Source organism: Trachemys scripta, chromosome 2, assembly GCF_013100865.1.
Source record: "Trachemys scripta elegans isolate TJP31775 chromosome 2, CAS_Tse_1.0, whole genome shotgun sequence".
Taxonomy (NCBI): Eukaryota; Metazoa; Chordata; order Testudines; family Emydidae; genus Trachemys; species Trachemys scripta.
In genome coordinates this window covers 203,778,749-203,802,689 of record NC_048299.1, presented here as the reverse complement: position 1 = coordinate 203,802,689, position 23,941 = coordinate 203,778,749, and the positions used below count along the sequence as shown (strand labels likewise).

The window sequence follows — 23,941 nt, the reverse complement described above, 5'->3', positions numbered from 1 at the left end:
TAAAATGTTGGAGGGGAAATATCTCAATGAGATCTGAAGAAACAAGCCATTTCTGGTTTCAACCATTTCTTAGCACTCTGAGTGAAAAAAATTATCGTCATGAAAAATGCTGGGGTTCTATAATGTCCCCCTGATGAAGCACATGCATGTCGGCAAACAAACTTCCTCCTTTCCTTTGATGCTCTGCCGTTTGCCTTTCTATCAAGTGTGCGTACTTAATCAGTATTAAAGCTACACCTTGCTTTGTTTACAGTCTTCTGCTCGGTGGACTTGGAGAAGCCCTGCTTGTTTACACAGAAAGGATGGGCACATAACTGAAAACAATGAGGATTCCAAGCCCTCACCCCCAACTGGAAAAAACCAGCTGAAGCTCAGAAAACTCAGAATGAAAAAAAATAAAGCAGCAGCAGTGAGAATGAAAAAATGTGATCAAACACCAGGTCCCGTCATTCTTCTTTTGTCTTTCTTCAGAGGGAACAACATGCTATTAATAGCACTGGTGAAGGAGAAGCATAGTTGGTCTGATGATTACAAGTGTTTGCCTCAAAGTACAGGACGAGAGCTATTTCTGATAGACGCTGTAAAGGAAAAACTGTATTGTGTTTCTAGACGGCTCAGTGTGAGAACCTTTTTCAGCAGCACCTTCTCACGCAAGGAACTGAACTCCCTCGGCTACTCTGCAGAAACAGGAAAAGTTGTGTTCTCCACTGGATGCTCAAGAGCTGAGAGCAGGTTACACCGAACAATGTGAAAATCCAGGCACTGCTGTGAATCAAATAGTAGTGGGCATGGATTTTGGTTTAAGTTGTCCTGTAAAAGGCAAGTTCCCACATGCAGGTCTCCAGTCACGTTGTCTGCATTGGCACAGTGTGTGAGAACATGGGGCGTCTGGAGATAATTCCTTTTTGGAATTGTGGCAGATTGACAGATAAAACTTTGCTGAATGGGAAATCAACAAATAAATCTTACTATCTATTGTACTGACTCAATTTGTGGTGTGTGTATTTTTTTTTCTTCTCCTTATCCAAGGTTTCTCTTGACCATTGTACATTTTTTTTTAGGGAGGACTTTGTTTTGTTTTGGTACTGTTTGCTAGCAGTGGGTTGTCTCTAAGTTATCTTAAGAGGAAGCAGAGATTATAAACCTTGAATCAATGTCATGAGAAGCTGAAAGAAATTAATTCCAAAAAGCCTTGAAATAATTCCATTCCCCAGTCACTGCTTGAAATTTTCATGTTTGCAAATGTAGGATGAGATTTTTAAGGGTCTCTAAAGACTAAATCCACAAAGGGATGGAGGCACCTAAAGTGGCAGTTCTGTGCCTTAAATCCAACATTTAGGCACGCCTGTGATCCTCCAAACCCTTGCTTAGTTGCCACCTAAATTCCCTAGGTGCCCAAGTTTCTGCTGCCAAAGTCTCCTAGGTGCTTAAGTTTCTGCTGGAGGGCATGCACAAAACTGCCTAAGTCATGACAGTGCAGAGCGCACCCTAACTCACACCTAAGTGTCAGCAGGATTCTCAACTACGCATTTCTCTGCCTATCTTGTCTGCAGGGCCCGATCTAGTAGGAGTGCTCAGAGCATGCCTACTGGAGGGGGCCTCACACACAAGGCAGCCAAGGGTGACCAGATTGGGAATTTTCCAGGCTGGGAATGTGTGTCTCAAAATACACCCCCTAAGGAGGACACTCACTCACCTGCCTTTGAATCCTTGTTCTGCCTGATTTGGCGCAGGGACTTGAACTTGGATCTCCCATCTGAGTGCCCTAACCACCAGACTATTGGATATTCTGGGGGAGGGTGCTCGCCTGTCAAAGCTATTCCATTTTGTAATAAATAAATATTCATTGGGCCACTGGGAGAAAGAGAGAGAGATTGACTGATAATTAGGATCACATCATGATTAGGATACTGGCATGTGGGAGACCCAAGTTTGCTTATTTAATTATTTATACAAATTGGAACAGCTTCAACAGAAGAAACTGAGAGGGGCCCACCCTGAGCTCACCTGGTGAATTATAGACCTCTCAGCCTGCCACTGATCCCGGGCAAAATAATGGAGTGATTGATATGGGACTTCAATTAAAAGAGCATAATATAATGCCATGCAACTGGGGTTTACAGAAAATAAATCTTGTCAAACTAACTTGATATCTTTTTTTTTTTTTTGATGAAGTTATAAGTGTGGCTGATAGAGGCAATGGTGTTGTCTTAATACACTTAGACTTCCCGAAGGTGTTTGACTTGCTACTGCATGACATTTCGATTAAAGCAACTAGAACGATACAAAATCAACATGAAATGGGTTACGAACTGGCCTGTGCTTTTCAGGAGGTCTGACTGGATGATCCCATTGGTCCCTTCTGACCTTGGAATCTATGGATCTAGAGGCAGTGCTGACTGCACAGCCCCAGAAGCAGCTCCGAGAGGCATTGAGCTCCTGGAGAATGCAGATTCTGCACCTTCTTTTCAGTACTCCGCTCCATGACTGGTCAGCTCTGCCGGTCAGTGTAAAGGGGACAATAGTGCTAGTGCCAAGCCTCCTCCCTGCTCCTTTTGCAATGGCTAATGGCTCCAGCTGGTTTGCAGGGAGTGCTCTCTGCATAACAGGAGAGCACAGGGGCTGCAGTTGTGGCTGGACCCTGTGCTACAGGTAAAAGCTCCTTATGCACATCTCCTCTTACACAACTTTCAAGGGCCAGCCACAATCTCGACCTTACCCCTAATAACTCTGATTATTAAAGGGATGACTGTATAGTGCCCTGTCTGAAAGGAGTTGTTCATCTCAGTCCAGTTCTTAATTGACAGGGGTCCACCAAAAAACACCCAACACAACGGTACCTTTGTTGGCTGTCTCAGTAGAGAAGTCAAGCGTTGAGTCAGCCTGCAGACTAATCTAGTCCTAGAGGTTGTCTGGGAGGCCCATGGGCTGGGCAGAGTAGGGGAAGCTTGCTTTACCACTGCCTGTGCAACCTGGTTTCTGACAGACTTCAGCCTCTAGGGCTGCTGAACTGGAGTCTTCATCAGTGGGACACTCACCCATTTTTGTTCTTTACTTTGTATTTAACAAGCTAAGCTGGTTCCTTTCACTTTGGTTTAATCACTTTCATTTCCATGTGCTGGCACCATGCTGTTGTGTTTGTGTTTCCAACATCACATGGGAATGGTAACCCAAAAATCCTCAATTTCAGTTTTAAAAAAACAAAACAGTACTTCATATTAACATTTGGCTCTGCTGTGTAAAGGGGCTCTACAAAGGGCACTCAACAGATCTGCTATCTTTGGGTGAAACTGGCCCCTGTGCAGCAGGCCAGCACAAGGCCTTATATGTCCTTAAGTTAAAATAGGCTTAAGTGGAACTCCAGAGCTGCACTGGGCTGCATGTCAACCTTTGTTTTCTTCAGAATCATATTGGCTCACTTTAGTGACTAATTAAAATTGCTCTGCAGGATCAATAGGGAGACCTGGATTAAGTCTCTTCTCCTGCAGCAACAGAATTGTTTGCTGAGTTCCAATCACTTACACCTGTGCCAGCCGGCTGAAGGGGAGTGTGTGTGGTGGGGGGGGGATGTTCCACAGGTGTCACTGACTGATGAGCGAATTTGGCCTGTTCTATCCAGTCTGCTGCAGAGGAGAGACCCCAGGGTTAAATGTGCAGTAAAAACAAGTTGCTTTTTACTTCCTAAATGTGGTAAATTTCAGTCAGGGATCAATTAGAGTCAATAGACATGAAAGCCTAGGATGGCATTTTACAGAGAAACTTCAAAGTAGACCCACAATAGGCCTAATTGCAGCAGGACATCCCTTCTGTTGGTCTTTCAGCATGGGAGGGACAACTGTGTGTTTTCCTTCCCCACTTCCAGATGGTGAAAGAGAGAGCGAAATGGAAACTGTTCCTAGCCCCAAAAGCATGGCTGTGTGTAGCTATTGTAGCAGCTTCAATACTGACTGCCTCCTTTTCTGGGGAACTTCTAGCAGCAGATGAGGGAAAATCAGAGCACCTGCTGCAAAGCAGACTGCACTGGAGGGAGCAAAAGGGAATAGTCTAGCTTCCTGTCTGCTGGTTGCATGTACAGGCAGAGTATCTTCCTCACCTGAGAGGAGACAGAAAGGACACCCACTGCTGCCTTCATGGGAGTGGGTAAGTGCTGCTGGGGAAGGGGAAAAGATAACCCCAATCAGGGAGTCTGGGCCTAAGTGTCACATGGAACAAAGAGCATGGGGAAGGGGCAGCACATTGGTGGGGTGGAGAGGGACATAGTATTATACACATTCTCTGGTGTGTGCATGCATGCACACACCTATAATGTATGTATAGAATGTGGTGTTAGAGGGGGGTTTCAGGAGGAGAACTGAGCTCATCTGTGTAGCCAGCTTCTTGTTCTCTATGACCAGCTTTTGAGTAAAAATTACTCCATCCAGAGCCCTCCCCACCATTATTTCAGGCCTAAGCCATGTGACAATGGTCCTTTCAGCTGCTAATATAAGCTCAAGCATTGATGAGCATCACTAGAATCCACAGGGAAAGCATCAGGATCAGAGCTGGTAGAAGCTTTCCAAATTTCCACCTACCCTGCTTCCCCCCCGAAAAGAAGAAAAAGTTCATTTTGTTTCCAGACAGCTCTATAGTTAGTAGAAATTTCTGAATTTTGACACCAAAACTTTGATTGGGGCAGGAGAAAGGGAGTGAATTTTTCCATGAAAAAATGTTCTCATTTTTCAAGAACCTCTAATCTGGATAGAGGGGGATTGTCCCACTCAGCAGTCATAGAACTAATATTGAGTCTTTCCTTATTTCTTCCACCCCATGGATTTAATTTCGTTAGTATAAATTCTCAGACAAAAAACTATGTTAAGATAGAGTGTAAGTTTTGAGAGTACGTATCAGTAATTTAAGGATAAAAAACACTACAGGGATGTTTAAAAAGCAACACTAGAGGGATGTTGTAATTATCCCTCCAACAAAGCCTATTAAACCCTGGAAATTCAGAGTTAGAGTTACACTTAAAAGAAATCCAAACATGATAAGGTAAGAAATGCACAGTTAAAACACCTGAACAACCCTAATTCTGCCCTGTTGTGACATCATACAATAACCACCCCAATCTGAGTAACGGGGCACTTGCTCCCTGAAAAAGCACTGTGGCATTGATCTTTGTCCAAATGCATCATGATGCCTTTGTCATTAAGACTGTGGGAGAACCTCTGGTTTCTCATAATCAGCTAGTTAATGTGCTTAGGCTCTAAAGCGCATCTGTCTTGTCCTTGGCAAGGAAGGACATGGGGCTGCAGGGGGAATGTGGGGGTACAAGAGGGCTCTTCAAGGGAGAACAGATCATTAGTAATTTTTTCAGAACACTGTCATTACACAAGGCAACTTGCAAAGTTTCACGTCTCAGGTGAACTTCAAAGGTGGTTGCTTAAAGAATAAGGCTGGTTTAAAACTGATGAGCTTGATTCACTCCTGCAGTGCCGGTGGTGCAATTTGTTCTCTATTTTCCACCTGGGGGGCAGCTGTGCTGGGGAGGGCATCACCACATCAGGAAAGCAAATTGTGGTGCCACCACTGCCTTGTGCTGTGGGTTTCATAAAGGAAGGATGAGCTAGCCTGGGATCAGGACACTCAGGTTTAATTTCCTGCTCTGCTATTGACTTTCTGTGTGAGGTTGGGCAAGATATAACAACGTTACTATGATACAGCCAGCAGGGGCACTCCTGGTAAACAATTTTCTGTACCTGTTTTTGTTGTTGTCATGAAAATTTGTAGCAGGAGGCTTTATGGATGCTAATGTGCTTGCTAAATTAATATCTCTACTGTTGAAGCACTTCTGTTTTCTTTTAATCTGTCATTGCTGCCCATGGCCCAGTGATCTTTGCACCTTGTTACCGGTGATGGGAAAGAAGTGAGAGTGTGTTAGTCTCCACAAACATGAGTTTATAGCAGACTTGGAAATCTCCTGCATGGCAAATGACCTGAACAAAAATGGTGGTAAAGTATTTTGCAAAAGCAAGGAGCCTATTAACATATTTACTGAAAGGCAGAGAGTCATATTATGGAACTTCACCTAGGACACAACATGATGCATGAATATAATTATTTCCCCTCTTCCCCAAAACCATCAATAATCCCCTTCATTTGCCTCAAACAAATAAAAAGGGACCTTGACAATAAGCCAGTGTGTATATATACATTTGAAAGAAGCGTTTAAAGGGATCTGAACCAGGAGTCCCTCAATGCCAACTGGCATAGGGCACAACATATCATAACTCACATCAGGCCTGATGCACTCATTGCAACAACACACTGTTGTCATAATCTGTATCTAAAAGGGATCAAGTAAAGTATCACATGCAAACCGGTAACAAGCTGGTCATTAATATTATTGTGTTATGTGTGGGAGGAGTATAAAGAATTATAAGTGTGTGCTGGAAATATATTCTTAAAGGGTGTTTTGCAAGCAGTGCGTAAGGTCAGCCTGTGTTACACTAAAGAATGTTGTCTTGCCTATTTTCCTGGGTCGTCAATGTAAGTCGAGCCAGGAAATCATAGACTTTAAGGTCAGAAGGGACCATTATGATCATCTAGTCTGACCTCCTGCACAATGCAGGCCACAGAATCTCACCCACCCACTCCTGTATCAAACCTGTGTCTGAACCACTGAAGTCCTCAAATCATGGTTTAAAGACTTCAAGGTACAGAGAATCTTCCAGCAAGTGTCCCATGCCCCACGTTGCAGAGGAAGGCGAAAAACCCCCAGGGCCTCTGCCAATCTGCCCTGGAGGAAAATTCCTTCCCAACCCCAATATGGCGATCAGCTAAACCCTGAGCATGTGGGCAAGACTCACCAGCCAGCACCCGGGAAAGCATTTTCTGTAGTAACTCAAATCCCACCCCATCTAACATCCCATCACAAGCCATTGGGCATATTTACTGCTAGTAGTCAAAGACGAATTAATTGCCAAAATTAGGCTATCCCATTATACCATCCCCTCCATAAACTTATCAAGCTTAGTCTTGAAGCCAGATATATCTTTTGCCCCCACTGCTCCCCTTGGAAGGCTGTTCCAGAACTTCACTCCTCTGATGGTTAGAAACCTTCATCTAATTTCAAGTCTAAACTTCCTGATAGCCAGTTTATATCCATTTGTTTTTGTGTCCACATTGGTACTGAGCTTAAATAATTCCTCTCCCTCCCTGGTATTTATTCCTCCGATATATTTATAGAGGGCAATCATATCTCTCCTCAGCCTTCTTTTGGTTAGGCTAAACAAGCCAAGCTCTTTGAGTCTCCTTTCATATGACAGGTTTTCCATTCCTCGGATCATCGTAGTAGCCCTTCTCTGAATGTTCAGAGGACATTGAAATGTATATCTACATCTGAGGTAAACAAAGCCATCAAGCTAAATGAGCCTGGCTTGGGGGCTAGACCACTTAATGCTCATGACAGTGGTTGGAGCCTGCGCGCACGCACACACACACCCTTACCCTCCCTGGCTCTTGAAACAGAGACAATAGACTTTGGGATATATAAGCAGAAAGAGAGAGCCACTTTGGAATCCATCACTTAGGGGACAAAGAGTGAGCAGAGCCCTGTGAGCTCATGAAAAGAGGACCCTCTTGGCCTGAAAACCAAGAGTAGCTGGAACTGACACTAGCTGATAAACCTGCTTAAATGAAGATTGTAATGCTGAAGCTAAGTTTTAGTCGCTAGAAAGCGAGTTCTGATTTGTTTTCCTTGCACCCACATCTGTCTCTATTATTCTTGCTTATTATCACTTAAATATCTGTTCTTTGTTAGCAAACGTGTTTTATTACAAAACCATCTCAGGGCTGTGTATTAAACTGAAGGGTGGACTCCTCAGCTAAACTAGCAGGCTGGCGTGTGCTCTGTCTCTGGAGGCAGCATGCTTATCAGTGAGAGGTCACTGCAAGGGAGCCGTGGGACTGGAAGGGCTGTTGGTGTCACTCTAAGGAGTAACCATGCTGGTGGCAGCCAGGGTGAGGCCACTGTTCTGTGAGCACGGTGCTGGTGTCAGGGCTCAGCCAAAGCTGCACAGCACAGAAGCAGCCAGGGTTACAAGGCAAGCGGTGAGCCAACCCTTTGCTGGACTGGGTGAATCCCAAAGCGTCACAAGGGGTGCTGGAGTGGTATTGCAGAACAATCAGTGACTTGGAGCTGTGCTGAATACTCATAGGAAGAACAGTCCTTTCTACTTTGTTGTTGTGTTTTGTCTGTAAACTGAAGGAGGGGGTTGGTGGAAGAAAATGTTATACAAATCATGTTTAGCCCATGGCAGAAGCTGAAGGAGCAGCTTTCAAGCAGATCATCTGTAAACCAGGCAACAGATCAGTGTGAAATGTTAATCCCATTTCAGACGATCAGCACATGGGCAAGCTCATTTTGTTTAGAAAGGGGTTGGGGGTGATGGTGAAGAGAGAAGTTAAGACTGGAACCGTTTTGTATCACAAGATAGAAAGATATTTTGCTTCTGAAACTGATGCATGATCATGGTCTGTTTGATTAGAGCATACCTCAAGTACATGACTCTTACAGTCCCTTTCAAGATGGGACTATACCAGGCACTGGTCACAGTCCACTAAGGTGAAAGTTGTGGAACTGCTTCCATACTAACCCCTGGATTTTAGTAATGAATAACTTCACTTCTGGGGCTGAAATTGTCTAGGCTTGGTTTCCGCAAGAAGGTAAAATTTTACGATTGGCAAGTCTCTTTGAAAATCACATTGCACAAGCTTAGTATATTTTGCTCATGCTTTGTTGCTAAACTCATGTAATGTGCAGTTAAATTTGATCATGTTACATCTGTTATGTTTGGCTAAAATGGCAACACACTGTGACCAAAAGCACTCCTGTATTCACATCCTACACCAATGGAGGGCAACCTGCGGCCCACGGGCCACATGTGGCCCATCAGGGTAATCTGATTGCGGGCCGCGAGACATTTTGCTGATGTTGACTGTCCGCAGGCACGGCCCCCCGCAGCTCCCAGTAGCCACGGTTTGCTGTTTCTGGCCAATGGGAGCTGCGGGAAGTGGCAGGATGCAGGGACGCGGTGGCTGCAACTTCCCACAGCTACCATTGCCCGGGAACAGCGAACCGCAGCCACTGGGCGCTGTAGAGGGCTGTGCCTGCAGACAGTCAATGTCAGCAAAATGTCTTGCGGCCCACAATCAGATTACCCTAATGGGCCGCATGTAGGCCACAGGTTTCCCACCACTGCCCTACACACTACTGTAATAATCTTTGTGCAAAATATGCCTTGTGAGGTATCATTTGAAAACTAATAACTTGTTGGTCAATAATATCATGTTGTTACATACATTTCACCATGATATGTAAAGTTATGAAATCCCCCTGTATAATGTTCTTAGCACATGTTCAAAACCATGCAGCCCTGCCCAGGCACAAGTATCCTGAACAAAGAAATGTGCATTTACCTCACTTTACATGTAATTAGTGAACGGGGTCTTTGAGACAGCAGGGAGAGGAGTCGCGCACAATTATTTCATCCCTTGAATTACTCCAAAGTGGCCTAGACCTCTTTCCAAACACTTCAGGGAAATGCAAAGCTTGATAAAAGAGTATCAATCTTCTCTGTCAACATGCCTCATCTCTGGGAGCCAAGAATGTTCTGAGTTCTCTTCCTACCTTTCTACTGACTGCTTCTGATAATTCAATGTACTTCATGACTCTTACTCATTGGAACCTAACACTACTCCCATAAGAGAGAAGCAAACTTATTCCCATTATACAGATGAGGTAACTGAGGTCCTGGGTGGCTGATGCAAGTGTTTTCAAAAGCTTGCATAGGCAGGAGTAGCTTGTTGCATGTTCCAAGTTGGTCTCAATACATGACTCCAGAGGTGGAGTTAGGGCTCTTTTGGTGCTGTGCAGACAGAAACTTCTAAGGGTGTGTTAATAAAACGTTAAGCTTCATGTCAGAGCTGCATATTTAAATGTAGCTCTTTGCTCTGCTTAACTGTTTAATGTTTGTTTAGAGAAGGGTTGACTAGTATGTGTAGTTTGGAATTGCATCTAGTAACTTTTACCCCAAGTCAGCAAAAGGAGAAGATTGTAACCAATAAAACTGCCCTAATATAGCTGCTAGAAGACTGATAGAGGTTAGTTATACCAGTTGCTTGGTTAAGGTGATGTTACATATTTGAGAGGTGGGTTCAAGGCCATCTCTATTTACAGCATAAGAAAGAAGAGAAAAGGGGGACAATTTATATGTTACAACATACTCAAAAGGAAAGAGAGAGGAGCACTGTTTTTACAGTTTCTATAGTATATGGATGGAAAAGGAATTAACATCACTAATACCAGGCAGATTAGCTATGGGCTTAAAGCTTTCTATGAAGAATATTGTAGTTGAAGCAGAACCGAGCTGCTAATTTGGAATGTCTTAATGGTTTATAGATGCCCATTGTAAAGCTTGAGGATAATCTTTTGCTCTAAGCTGTGACTGCATTTGGGGGGGAAGCTGTACTATGAATGTCAGTTGGTGAGAATCCTGGACCTCATGAAACACACACGCTACTTGTGCTTTCATTTTAAAGGAGAGAGGTGCTAAAGCATATTTGAATAACAGGTCTCTCCAGCCCTGGAGCTGGTGAAAACCTGCAGGAATTCTGTTGCTTTTCTCTCATGTGGCTTACTTATCAATGGGTCAGTCAGTTTGGATTCAAGTTCAAACAAGCCATGGAGAATTCCTCACAAGGAGTCCTGTCTTTGTTCCAGTAGTCCCTACAGACACGAGTGCACGCCTTTGCCTCCTAAATGTAGGATGCTCTATGCAGCTGCATCAAAGCCACAGGAACTTATCAAATTAATTCAGCTCAGAGCAGTAAGTAGAGGAACTGACAATATTTCCAAAGAATTAACCCCTCCTCTCAGTAAGGATATCACCCTACACGGAGGTTTTGGTGGCTGTTAAAGATTCTCAGCAACTCGCAGGAGGTATTCAGCACTTCCTGTGATCAGACCTCAACTGAAGGAACTCAGTGTATGGTTTAAGGCATTTACTTGCTTGCTGTTGTAGAATCTAATGCCGGAAGTGCCAGCTTCATTTCACTGTCACTAGAGAGCAGGCAAAAGAAGGAAAATTACATTTGAATATGCAAGTGTTGCCTTGGCCTGTTTGCCACTTGTTGATCAATCTGGTCTATAGCAGCTTTACAGAAACATGCATGAGCCAAAGCAATTAACAGGAAAATGTAAGGATGGCTGGAAATGTGAGAGCCACAATAAAAACTAAAGCATGGAAAAACCAGCATCAACATTCTTCTCTCTGCCATCTCTCTTCAGGCTGGCAGACAGCCCGAGCTGCAAGTCATTCCCACAAAGACCCATTTGAAAATGGAGTTGAACTTTTTTTTTTTTTTAATCCTTCAGGGTTGAGCCTATTGTGACCTCTTCATTTAAAGTCTCTGATTAGTTGTATCCAAAGAGTTAGAATGTAGGAGAGACATGGAAGTGAAAAACCTCAGCCGGGCAGTTTTTGTTTCTTGTCAGTACAGAGCTTCTTCGGCATGGCTGCTCCTTGGTGATGATGAATAAGAACGGACTGCTCAGGGATTAACACAGATGGTTGTAGCCTCAAGACTTGACAAGCTGTAACCAAAAGAGAAAATTCTCTACCTTCAAAGGGAGGGCAAGGAACCTTATACAACAGGATTCTGTACAGTTCAATTACATTTAAAGTGGAATGTTACAATTGTGGAGTGAAGAGCTGAATGGGTTCTTTTCTGAAAGGGCATGTTTAAAATGCTGGTAGCTGTAAGCTAGCTATAAAAGTGCCTCAGCTGCAGCTGATCACAGGCTAACTCCATTTGCTGTCCCCCCGCCTCTTTGTCTGACAAAGAACCTTCCAGATCCAACAGTTCCTGGGAGGAAGGCTGTGTGGTTCAGTGGATAGGACACTGGACCAGGAGTCATAGTACTGCTAACATCAAACTTCCAAAAAATCATGAGTCATGCCCCAAAAAATCAGGAGATAAAAAGAACCCCTAATTTTTTTTTCCATTTTTAATTTTCCTTCTGGTTTCTGTGACTTTAGGGTGCACTTGGTCGCACTTTCAAGCTTTTTCTCTACAGCCACCAGGACTAGACCCATGCTTTAAAAAAAAAAAAAAAAAAAAAAAAAAAGCTGCGATTCGCTCACGTAATAACTTGTCTACAGAAGATTGGGCTTTAAGTGATGTCAAATATCTCAAGCCTTATGATAAATCACAAGAGTGGGCAAAATTGGAGAAGACCTTGTTACAATCGCCCAGCACATCAGTGCAATTGAGTGCAAGTCACTTAACCTCTCTGTGACACCATTTACCAATTCATAAAATGAGCGTAAACTCTGCAATGGTGGTACTTACAGAATCCTAGAAATGTAGCGCTGGAAGAGACCTCATGAGGTCATGTAATTCATTCCTGTGTGTTGAGGAAGGATTAAGTACATCTAGACCATCCCTGACAGGAGTTTGTCCAACTTGTGCTTTAAAAACCTCCAATGATGGTGATTCTACAACACAGGGATTCCTACAATATGTAGGGATCTACAGGATTAGAACTTCAGTTTGTGGAGCCTGGGGCAGCTGACATTCCCACATCACCACTGGGAGCCCATGCAGAAATATATCCAAGGAGCACTGTGGAGATTATACACCATGAGATGTACTGCCCAAAGGGTCCAAAGTAACAGCATCCTGTGGCCTTCTGATTGGCCCATGCTCGCTATTTAACCCTGGCGTGTGCCCCTGGAAGTTGTTTGGGCAGCCACACGGATTTCTGGCTTGCTGTGATTCCAGGCTTCACCTTGCTTGCTGATTTCCAGTCTTTGACCCCAGCCTGATTCTGAGCCTGACTCTTGCCTCCTGATTCCAGTCTGGTAACTACCTCTGATCTCTATTGTCTGACACCAGCCTGACTCCAATCCTGACTTTTGTATATTGATCCTGGCTCTAACCATTACTCTGTTCCTTGCTCACTGACTAGCGCCTCATGACCATCCTTCACTTGTGGACACCAGTCCAGCTGTGACTACTAAGTCAAACTGCCTATGCCCCAGTCCCTTACAGAGAGGCACAATTCACCCCACCTTCTTTCCAGACTGACTCGGATAGGCTTTCCTGCAGAGCTCCCTAGCCTGCAAGCAGGACTGGACCCCTCACCCCTAGCCTTAAAGGGATAGCTTGCAATTCCAACACAGTCCAAAATACTTATAATTTTTGTTCTCTTCTGGACTCTCTCCAGTTTGTTCACATTTTTCTTAAAGTGCGGTGCCCAAAAAGGTACTCTAGCTAAGACCTCACTAGTGCCCAGTCGAGTGGAACAATTGCTTCCCATGTCTTATATACAACACTCTTGTTAATACAGCCTGGCATGTTTGTTTTTTTCACAGCAGCATCACACTGCTGACTCATTCAATTTGTGATCCACTATAACCCTCAGATCCCTTTCTGCAGTGCCAATTATTCCCCATTTTGTGTTTGTGCATTTAATTTTTCTTTCCTGAGTGTAGTACTTTGCACTTGTCATCCATTAAATTTCATCTTACTGATTTCAGGTCAATTGTCTAATTTATCAAAATCATTTTGAATTCCAATCCTGTCCTCCAAAGTGCTAGTGTCAGCTGCAAATTTTATAAGCATACTCTCCACTCTGTTGTCCAAGTTATCGCCTTTGTAAAGTGCTTTGAAAGCAATTAACTCTCTCTCTCTTAAAGAGATGTTCATACTAATGCAAACATCATTACTCTGCCCAGCCTAGCTGAAATGGTAGTGAAAGAATGCTGTTTGATGAGAGGGAACTGCGTTGTGCACCCCCTTAACAGTAATTTCACCAGTGTGGGAATGAAACCTTTGAAAAGTTTTGCAAGTACTTGCACCTCTGCCTACGGAAAAGGGAGATGGCAGCTTTCTTCTAAAGAGCCATAGAGGTGAAAGCCTGTCTTTCAACGATTTTTTTTTCTTTGATGGAATAACTTCATGACAAATTCCTTGGTGAATTGGAGCTCGAGCTATCCTGATCTCGTGGGAAAAATCTGATAAACTTTAAATGTACATTTTTTTTCCCTAGAGTTTGGTTTTTTAACCGTCCCAGAATAGAATAGAAAATGGTACCCAATGCTATAGAATTGAATGGGATTGGTTTTTTTAAAGGGGGGAGGAGAGGAACCTAAGCATTCCCGATCAAATTCTATAGGTAGATAGAGCAATTTGTGTGAACCGTGCTAACCTTCCACAGAACAATGTTGTTTTTGTCCCGTGCTAAATTCTATAGGGCTCTTCAACAACAGTACTTCTGATGGGGTTTACACTAGTTTTTTTCCCTTTAATAGCTTTATATTCTAATAACTATTGCTAACATTCATGTTGCCCCATGGCTGGTAGCAATGGTTGAAGCCCTAGTGTAGACAAGGTGTCAGCAGCTGGGTCTGTTAAAACCTGGATCAATGCAGGTCTGCATCACGCTGTGGTTAAAATGCTGGCAGCCCCCTGTGATTTGTCTACAGTAGGACTTCCACTTGTTGATACCACCTATGGAGCTACACCAATGATAGTAAAGGCGGAAAGTTTTCAGAAGAAAAATCTAGTGTAGACAAGTCCTGTGGGCTTCTCCCCACAAGACAGGAGGCAGACGTTATGGGTTGATTACAGGAGTGAGTGGTTGAGGTTCTGTGGCCTGTGAGGTGCAGGAGGTCAGACTAGATAATCATGATGGTCCCTTCTGGCCTTTAAAGTCTGAGTCTAATCCGTGTCCTGGGATCTATTCACATTCCTGCTTCAAAACCCACAGTATGTTACTGGTCTCTAATAGATTTACAGATTTAAGGAGGCATGATGGCTACATAGTGGTCAGCTTAAGACCTCCATTAATACCATTAACATCTTGTTGTGAAGCTGGACAATTTAAAAAATAGTTTGAATAAATCCCGACGGCCATTGTAAGAACAAATTAATGGTTAAACAATGGCTTTAAACTAGGTTTGACGGGGACAGTGAGCAAAGCCCACAGGTAAGTGGAGAACATGGAGACCTGGGAGATGGGTCGGAAATAGGAGGGAGCGTGGGCTATAATGGCAGAGAGAAAGGAGGGTCAGGGCAAAACTGGGAGGCAAGATCAAATCAGGATCTTAGATGCCTATATACAAATGCGAGACGTATGGGTAATAAGCAGGAAGAACTGGAAGTGCTAATAAATAAGTACAACTATGACATTGTTAGCATCACCGAAACTTGGTGGGATAATACCCGATTGGAATGTTGGTGTGGATGGGTACAGCTTGCTCAGGAAGGATAGACAGGGGGAAAAGGGAGGAGGTGTTGCCTTGTATATTAAAAATGTACACACTTTGACTGAAGTGGAGATGGACATAGGAGACGGAAGTGTTGAGAGTCTCTGGGTTAGGCTAAAAGGGGTGAAAAGCAAGGGTGATGTCATGCTAAGGGTCTACTACAGGCCACCTAACCAGGTGGACGAGGTGGATGAGGCTTTTTTTAAACAACTAACAAAATCATCCAAAGCCCAAGATCTGGTGGTGATGGGGGACTTCAACTATCCAGATATATGTTGGGAAAATAACACAGAAGAGCACAGACTATTCAATAAGTTCTTGAACTGCATTGCAGACAATTTTTTTTATTTCAGAAAGTTGAAAAAGCTACTGGGGGGAAGCTGTTCTAGATTTGATTTTAACAAATAGGGAGGAACTCATTGAGAATTTGAAAATGGAAGGTAGCTTGGGTGAAAGTGATCATGAAATCATAGAGTTCACAATTCTAAGGAAGGGTAGAAGGGAGTACAGCAAAATAGAGACAATGGATTTCAGAAAGGTGGATTTTGGTAAGCTCAGAGAGCTGATAGGTAAGGTCCCATAGGAATCAAGACTGAGGGGAAAAATGACTGAGGAGAGTTGGCAGTTTTTCAAAGGGACACTGTTAAGGGCTCAAAAGCAAGCTATTCCGCTGGGTAGGAAAGATAGAAAATGTGGCAAAAGACCACCTGGGCTTAACCATGAGATCTTGCATGATCTAAAAAATAAAAAGGAGTCATATTAAAAAATGGAAACTAGGACAAATTACAAAGGATGAATATAGGCAAACAGCACAGGAATGCAGGGGCAAGGTTAGAAAGGCAAAGGCACAAAATGAGCTCAAACTAGCTACGGGAATAAAGGGAAACAAGACCTTTTATCAATACATTAGAAGCAAGAGGAAGACCAAAGACAGGGTAGGCCTACTGCTCAGTGAGGAGGGAGAAACAGTAACAGGAAACTTGGAAATGGCAGAGATGCTTAATGACTTCTTTGTTTCGGTCTTCACCGAGAAGTCTGAAGGAATGCCTAACATAGTGAATGCAAATGGGAAGGGGGTAGGTTTAGAAGAGAAAATAAAAAAAGAACAAGTTTAAAAATCTCTTAGAAAAGTTAGATGCCTGCAAGTCACCAGGGCCTGATGGAATGCATCCTAGAATACTCAAGGAGCTAACAGAGGAGGTATCTGAGCCTCTAGCTATTATCTTTGGAAAATCATGGGAGACAGGAGAGATTCCAGAAGACTGGAAAAGGGCAAACATAGTGCCCATCTACAAAAAAGGAAATAAAAACAACCCAGGAAACTACAGACCAGTTAGTTTAACTTCCGTGCCAGGAAAGATAATGGAGCAAATAATTAAGGAAATCATCTGCAAACACTTGGAAGGTGGTAAGGTGATAGGGAATAGCCAGCATGGATTTGTAAAGAACAAATCATGTAAAACTAATCTGATAGCTTTCTTTGATAGGATAATGAATCTTGTGGATAAGGGAGAAGCGGTGGATGTGGTATACCTAGACTTTTGTAAAGCATTTGATACAGTCTCGCATGATATTCTTATCGATAAACTAGGCAAATTCAACTTAGATGGGGCTACTATAAGGTGGGTGCATAACTGGCTGGATAACTGTACTCAGAGAGTAGTTATTAATGGTTCCCAATCCTGCTGGAAAGGTATAACGAGTGGAGTTCCGCAGGGGTCTGTTTTGGGACCGGCTCTGTTCAATATCTTCATCAATGACTTAGATATTGGCATAGAAAGTATGCTTATTAAGTTTGCAGATGATACCAAACTGGGAGGGATTGCAACTGCTTTGGAGGATAGGGTCAAAATTCAAATTGATATGGACAAATTGGAGAAATGGTCTGAGGTAAACAGGATGAAGTTTAATAAAGACAAATGCAAACTGCTCCACTTAGGAAGGAACAATCAGTTTCACACATACAGAATGGGAAGAGACTGTCTAGGAAGAAGTATGGCAGAAAGCGATCTAGATGTTATACTAGACCACAAGCTAAATATGAGTCAACAGTGTGATGCTGTTGCAAAAAAAGCAAACGTGATTCTGGGATGCATTAACAGGTGTGTTGTAAGCAAGACACAAGAAGTCATTCTTCCGCTCTACTCTGTGCTGGTTAGGCGTCAGCTGGAGTATTGTGTCCAGTTCTGGGCACCGCATTTCAAGAAAAATGTGGAGAAATTGGAGAGAGTCCAGAGAAGAGCAACAAGAATGATTAAAGGTCTAGAGAACATGACCTATGAAGGAAGGCTGAAAGAATTGGGTTTATTTAGTGTGGAAAAGAGAAGACTAGGACCTGGTCTACACTACGAGTTTAGGTTGAATTTAGCAGCGTTAAATCGAATTAAGCCTGGACACGTCCACACGACGAAGCCCTTTTTTTCAACTTAAAGGGCCCTTTAAACCGGTTTCTTTACTCCATCTCTGACGAGGGGATTAGCGCTAAAATCGGCCTTTGCGGGTCGGATTTGGGGTAGTGTGGACGTAATTTGACATTATTGGTCTCCGGGAGCTATCCCACAGTGCTTCATTGTGACCGCTCTGGACAGCACTCTCAACTCAGATGCACTGACCAGGTAGACAGGAAAAGCCCCGCGAATTTTTGAATTTCATTTCCTGTTTGCCCAGCGTGGAGAGCACAGGTGACCACGCAGAGCTCATCAGCACAGGTAACCGTGATGGAGTCCCAGGATCGCAAAAGAACTCGAGCATGGACAGAACGGGAGGTACGGGATCTGCTCACCATATGGGGAGACGAATCAGTGCTAGCTGAACTCCGTAGCAGTAAACGAAATGGCAAAATATTAGAAAAAGTCTCAAAGGCCATGAAGGACAGAGGCCATAACAGGGACGCACAGCAGTGCCGCGTGAAAATCAAGGAGCTAAGGCAAGCCTATCACAAAGCCAGAGAGGCAAACGGAAGGTCCAGGGCAGAGCTGCAAACATGCCGCTTCTACGCAGAGCTGCATGCCATGCTAGGGGGTGCAGCCACCACTACCCCAGCCGTGTCCTTTGACTCCATCAATAGAGAATCATGCAACAGGGAAGCGGGTTCAGGGTACGAGGAAGATAGCTCACAGCAAGGAAGCGGAGAAACCGGTTTTCCTAACAGCCAGGATATGTTTATCACCCTGGACCTGGAACCAGTAACCCCCGAACTCACCCAAGGCATGCTCCCAGACCCTGAGGGCACACAAGGGACCTCTGGTGAGTGTACCTTTGTAAATATTACACATGGTTTAAAAGCAAGCGTGTTTAATGATTAATTTGCCCTGGCAATCGCGGCCAGTACAGCTACTGGAAAAGTCTGTTAACGTGTATGGGGATGGAGCGGAAATCCTCCAGGGACATCTCCAGAAAGCTCTCCTTCATGTACTCCCAAAGCCTTTGCAAAAGGTTTCTGGGGAGGGCTGCCTTATCCCGTCCGCCATGGTAGGACACTTTACCATGCCAGGCCAGTAGCACATAGTCAGGAATCATTGCATAACAAAGCATGGCAGCGTATGGTCCCGGTGTTTGCTGGCATGCAGACAACATCCATTCCTTATCTCTCTTTGTTATCCTCAGGAGAGTGATATCATTCACGGTCACCTGGTTGAAATGGGGTGATGTTATTAAGGGGACATTCAGAGGTGCCCGTTCCTGCTCATCTGAACAGAAATATTCCCCGCTGTTAGCTACGTGGTGGGGGGGAAGGGGGGAGGGGTGAAGTGATCATCCCAGAAAATTGGATGTGTGCAGGGAGGGGGGGTTAGTTGGCTTGTGTGTGTTATGAAGGTTAAAAAAGCCAAAAGACTGTGGCTTACCATGGCTGTCTGCAAGCCAAATTCTGTTGCCTGGCACTGCGTGAGTGATCTCTCACACCAAACCGGCAGGCCCTCAATATAAGAGGAAAAATGCGACCTTGTAACGAAAGCACATGTGCTGTGTAATGTGAACAGCAAAATTTAACGTGAAAGAGTGTACCCATTGTTCTCTAAAATGTCTTTTTTTAACCACCTCTCCCTTCTCCTCCACCAGCTGCAAATGTTTCTCCTTCACAGAGGCTAGTGAAGATTAGAAGGAGAAAACGGCGGACACGGGATGATATGTTCTCGGAGCTCCAGATGTCTTCCCACGCTGACAGAGCACAGCAGAATGCGTGGAGGCAGACAATGTCAGAGTGCAAAAAAGCACAATATGAACGAGAGGAGAGGTGGCAGGCTGAATCACGGGCTGAAGAGAGCAAGTGGCGGGCTGAAGAGGATAGGTGGCGTCAGCTTGCTGACAGAAGGCAAGAGTCAATGCTCCGGCTGCTGGAGCATCAAACTGATATGCTCCAGCGTATGGTTGAGCTGCAGGAAAGGCAGCAGGACCAGAGACCGCCACTACAGCCCCTGTGTAACCAACAGCCCTCCTCCCCAAGTTCCATAGCCTCCTCACCCAGACACCCAAGAACGCGGTGGGGGGGCCTCCGGCCACCCAGTCACTCCACTCTAGATGATTGCCCAAGCATCAGAAGGCTGACCTTCAATAAGTGTTAAAGTTTTAAACTGCAGTGCGTCCTTTTCCTTCCCTCCTACCCCCACCCCTCCCGGGCTACCTTGGCAATTATCCCCCTAGTTGTGTGATGAATTAATAAAGAATGCATGAATGTGAAGTAACAATGACTTTATTGCCTCTGCAAGCGGTGCTCGAAGGGGAGAGGGGAGGGTGGTTAGTTTACAGGGAAGTAGAGTGAACCGGGGCCGGGGAGGGAGGACTGAGGGTTCATCAAGGAGAAACAAACAGAAATTTCACATGGTAGCCTGGCCAGTCACAAAACTGGTTTTCAAAGCTTCTCTGATGCGCACCGCGCCCTGCTGTACTCTTCTAACCGCCCTGGTATCTGGCTGTGTGTAATCAACAGCCAGGCGATTTGCCTCAACCTCCCACCCCGCCATAAACGTCTCCCCCTTACTCTCACAGATATTGTGGAACGCACAGCAAGCAGCAATAACAATGGGGATATTCTTTTCGCTGAGTTCTATCCGACTCAGTAAACTGCGCCAGCGCGCTTTTAAACGTCCAAATGCACATTCCACCACCATTCAGCACTTGCTCAGCCTATAGTTGAACAGGTCCTGACTACTGTCCAGGCTGCCTGTGTACTGCTTCATGAGCCATGGCATTAAGGGGTAGGCTGGGTCCCCAAGGATAATGATAGGCATTTCAACATCCCCAACGGTTATTTTCTGGTCCGGGAAGAAAGTCCCTTCCTCCAGCTTTTGAAACAGACCAGAGTTCCTGAAGACACGAGTATCATGTGCCTTTCCCGGCCATCCCACGTTGACGTTAGTGTAACGTCCCTTGTGAGCCACCAGTCCTTGCAGCAGCATTGAAAAGTACCCGTTGGGGTTTATGTACTCGGTGGCTTGGTGCTCCGGTGACAAGATAGGGATATGGGTTCCATCTGCGTTGGCTACTTGGATTACAGTAGCTCCTATAGTAGATTTGTCCACTCGAAATTGATTCCCGACTGACCGGTAGCTGTCTGGAGTTGCAAGCTTCCACAGGGCTATCACCACTCGCTTCTCAACTGTGAGGGCTGCTCTCATCCTGGTATTCTGGCGCATCAGGGCAGGGGAAAGCAAGTCACAAAGTTCCATGAAAGTGCCCTTACGCATGCGAAAGTTTCGCAGCCACTGGGAATCGTCCCACACCTGCAACACGATGCGGTCCCACCAGTCTGTGCTTGTTTCCCAGGCCCAGAATAGGCGTTCCACGGCATGAATCTGCCCCAGTAACACCATGATTTGCACACTGCTGGGGCCCGTACTTTGTGAGAGGTCTATGTCCATGTCAATTTCCTCATCATTCTTGTAGCCGCGCTGCAATCGCCTCCTCACCTGGTTTTGCTTTGGCATGTTCTGGCTCTGCATATACTCCAGGACAATGCGCGTGGTGGTCATAGTGCTCATAATTGCCGCGGTGATCTAGCGGGCTCCATGATCCCAGTGCTATGGCATCTGGGCTGAAAAAAGGCGCAAAACTATTGTCTGACGGAGGGAGGGAGGGAGGGAGGGGCGAGTGACAACATGGCTTACAGGGAATTAAAATCAACAAAGGTGGCTGTGCATCAGGGAGAAACACAAACAACTGTCACACAGAATGGCCCCCCCAAAGATTGAACTCAAAACCCTGGGTGTAGCTGGCCGTTGATTTCACGGAGGGAGGGGGAAGCAAATGAATACAGAAAAAATCTGGTCCATCTATCTTTTACATCTTAGGCTGGCAGCAGATGGTGCAGCATGACTGATAGCCATCGGCATCTTCTGGGTGCTTGGCAGAAGATGCTGTACTACGACTGCTAGCCATCATCGTCAAGACGGTTCAATAGGACTGCCGGCAGGACTGAGTCTCCAGGAGACAAAACATGTCTGCCCAGGTGCCTCTGACCGAACTCACTGAGGAATACGACGACGATGGATACCAGTCGTAATACACCATCTACTGCCAAAAGGCAATTAGCTGCTGCTGTGTAGCAATGCAGTACCACGTCTGCCGGCACCCAGATGACATATGGTGACGCTGAGCTGAGCTGAGCGGGCTCCATGCTTGCCATGGTATGTTGTCTGCACAGGTAACCCAGGTAAAAAGGCGCGAATCGAGTGTCTGCGATTGCTCTGATGGAGGGGGAGGGGCCTGACAACATGTACCCAGAACCCCTCGCGACACTGTTTTTGCATCATCAGGCATTGGAATCTCAACCCAGAATTCCATTGGGCAGCGGAGTCTGCGGGAACTGTGGGATAGCTACCCACAGTGCAATGCTCCGGAAGTCAATGCTAGTCTCGGTACTGTGGACGCAGTCCACCGACTTAATGCACTTAGAGCATTTTATATGGGGACACACACAATCGACTGTATAAAACTGATTTCTGTAAAACCGGCTTCTATAAATTCGACCTAATTTTATAGTGTAGACATACCCTGAGAGGGGACACGATAGCAGTTTTCAGGTATCTAAAAGGGTGTCATAAGGAGGTAGGAGAAAACTTGTTCATCTTAGCCTCTAAGGATAGAACAAGAAGCAATGGGCTTAAACTGCAGCAAGGGAGGTTTAGGTTGGACATTAGGAAAAAGTTCCTAACTGTCAGGGTGGTTAAACATTGAAATAAACTGCCTAGGGAGGTTGTGGAATCTCCATCTCCGGAGATATTTAAGAGTAGGTTAGATAAATGTCTATCAGGGATGGTCTAGACAGTATTTGGTCCTGCCATGAGGGCAGGGGACTGGACTCAATGACCTCTCGAGGTCCGTTCTAGAGTCTATGAATCTATGACTAGAGAAGAACTTTTATCTTATTTCAAAAGATCAGTTCTGCAAAGTGTCTGAATATCAAGTGATGGAATGAAAAACAGAAGTGGTGGTTGAACTTCTTGCAGTCAGTGCAATCAAAGGAAAAGAGATGAAATGTCTATACATCTCAGGAGAATGCTTGTAAAAGCAAACATGTACTAGCAGATACGATGAATTTCATTCTGTAAGGGGAGAAACAATGCAGGGAAATTCACAGTAAAAAGCGTGAAATTAGCCAGCATAAATATTAATGGCACCAACAGCTTCCCCAATTACCTATCCTAGATAAGGCCAGAGGATGAGTGAATGGGGTCACTCAGGTGGGGTCATAAGCCCCTTCTATCACTGTTCTCCCTACTTAAGATCAGCCTCAGAATGCCTAAGGCATTTCTAAGGCACTTATTGCCCTGTCATATGTCAGTGTAATGTATTTTAAAGGCAATGGCTCAAGTCTCTATCTTTCTGAAATGCTTCTTGTCAGCTTTCATTCCACATAAACTTACAACTGATCTATGTGTTAGTGCTTATTGCCAAGTGGGTAGATTAAAACACCAGCTTTTCTAAACCTCCATGAATTATATGATGTCCTGATAACAATAAGAACATAGCATTTATCAAAGATTAGATTATCTATAAAGAGCTATAGAACAAATCTCAAAACAAAACACTTCATGGTTATGCATTTTGCTTAAAGCAATGAGGCGGCGCTGTGATGTAACATCTTGGGAATGCTTCCCCTCTGACACTGATTTTTACACCTGCGGAATACTATTGGCCTGGATGGGATTACGTCTCACTTACATCAGCACAGATCAGAATAGAACCGGGCTTCTTGTTTCTAAAGGCATCCTGGGTTGCAGGTGAAAGCAATACACACAGTCGTGCCTTTTCAGCAGTTCTAGCAGTAGAATGTTAAGAAAACTTGCCCATAATTTTAAAGTCTGTAGACCACAGGCATGTAAATCCTCCATAAAACAGCAACTCTGAAAGGTCTGTTGGAGACAATTCCAGCTGTACTCAGCACCGAATCGGATGGCAAGGAAACTCATGCCAGGTTAACTTCTTCCCAGTCCTGTAGCTGGCTGTGGTTGTGGATTTGCCCCTGGTGCTACTTAGAGCATCCTTACTTGTTCTTCTGTTCATGGGTAGAACACTACTGTAACTGTCCATACCTCTAAGGGGGCAGGAGCTGTGCCAGCAGCTGGTTATTGTAAATAGTGACTCCTGGTCATGCCCGCTTTTTTCCTAGCTATGCTGAGGGTGGGGACTGG

The 23,941-nt window shown here is 44.7% G+C and overlaps 1 protein-coding gene across 4 annotated transcripts in view; it reads left to right on the top strand.

The window, feature by feature from the left end:
- TMEM241 (transmembrane protein 241) overlaps positions 1–23,941 on the top strand; it is a 104,491-nt gene that overhangs the window by 75,772 nt on the left and 4,778 nt on the right. The window contains exon 15 of one of the 4 annotated variants that reach the window (XM_034762767.1): positions 254–989. The exons of the other annotated variants lie outside the window; for them this stretch is intronic. Within the exon in view, the coding sequence (XP_034618658.1) occupies positions 254–314 (61 nt within the window). The 3' untranslated portion in view covers positions 315–989. Of the gene's footprint in view, positions 1–253; positions 990–23,941 lie in introns of those variants that run through there. 4 annotated transcript variants of the gene reach the window in all.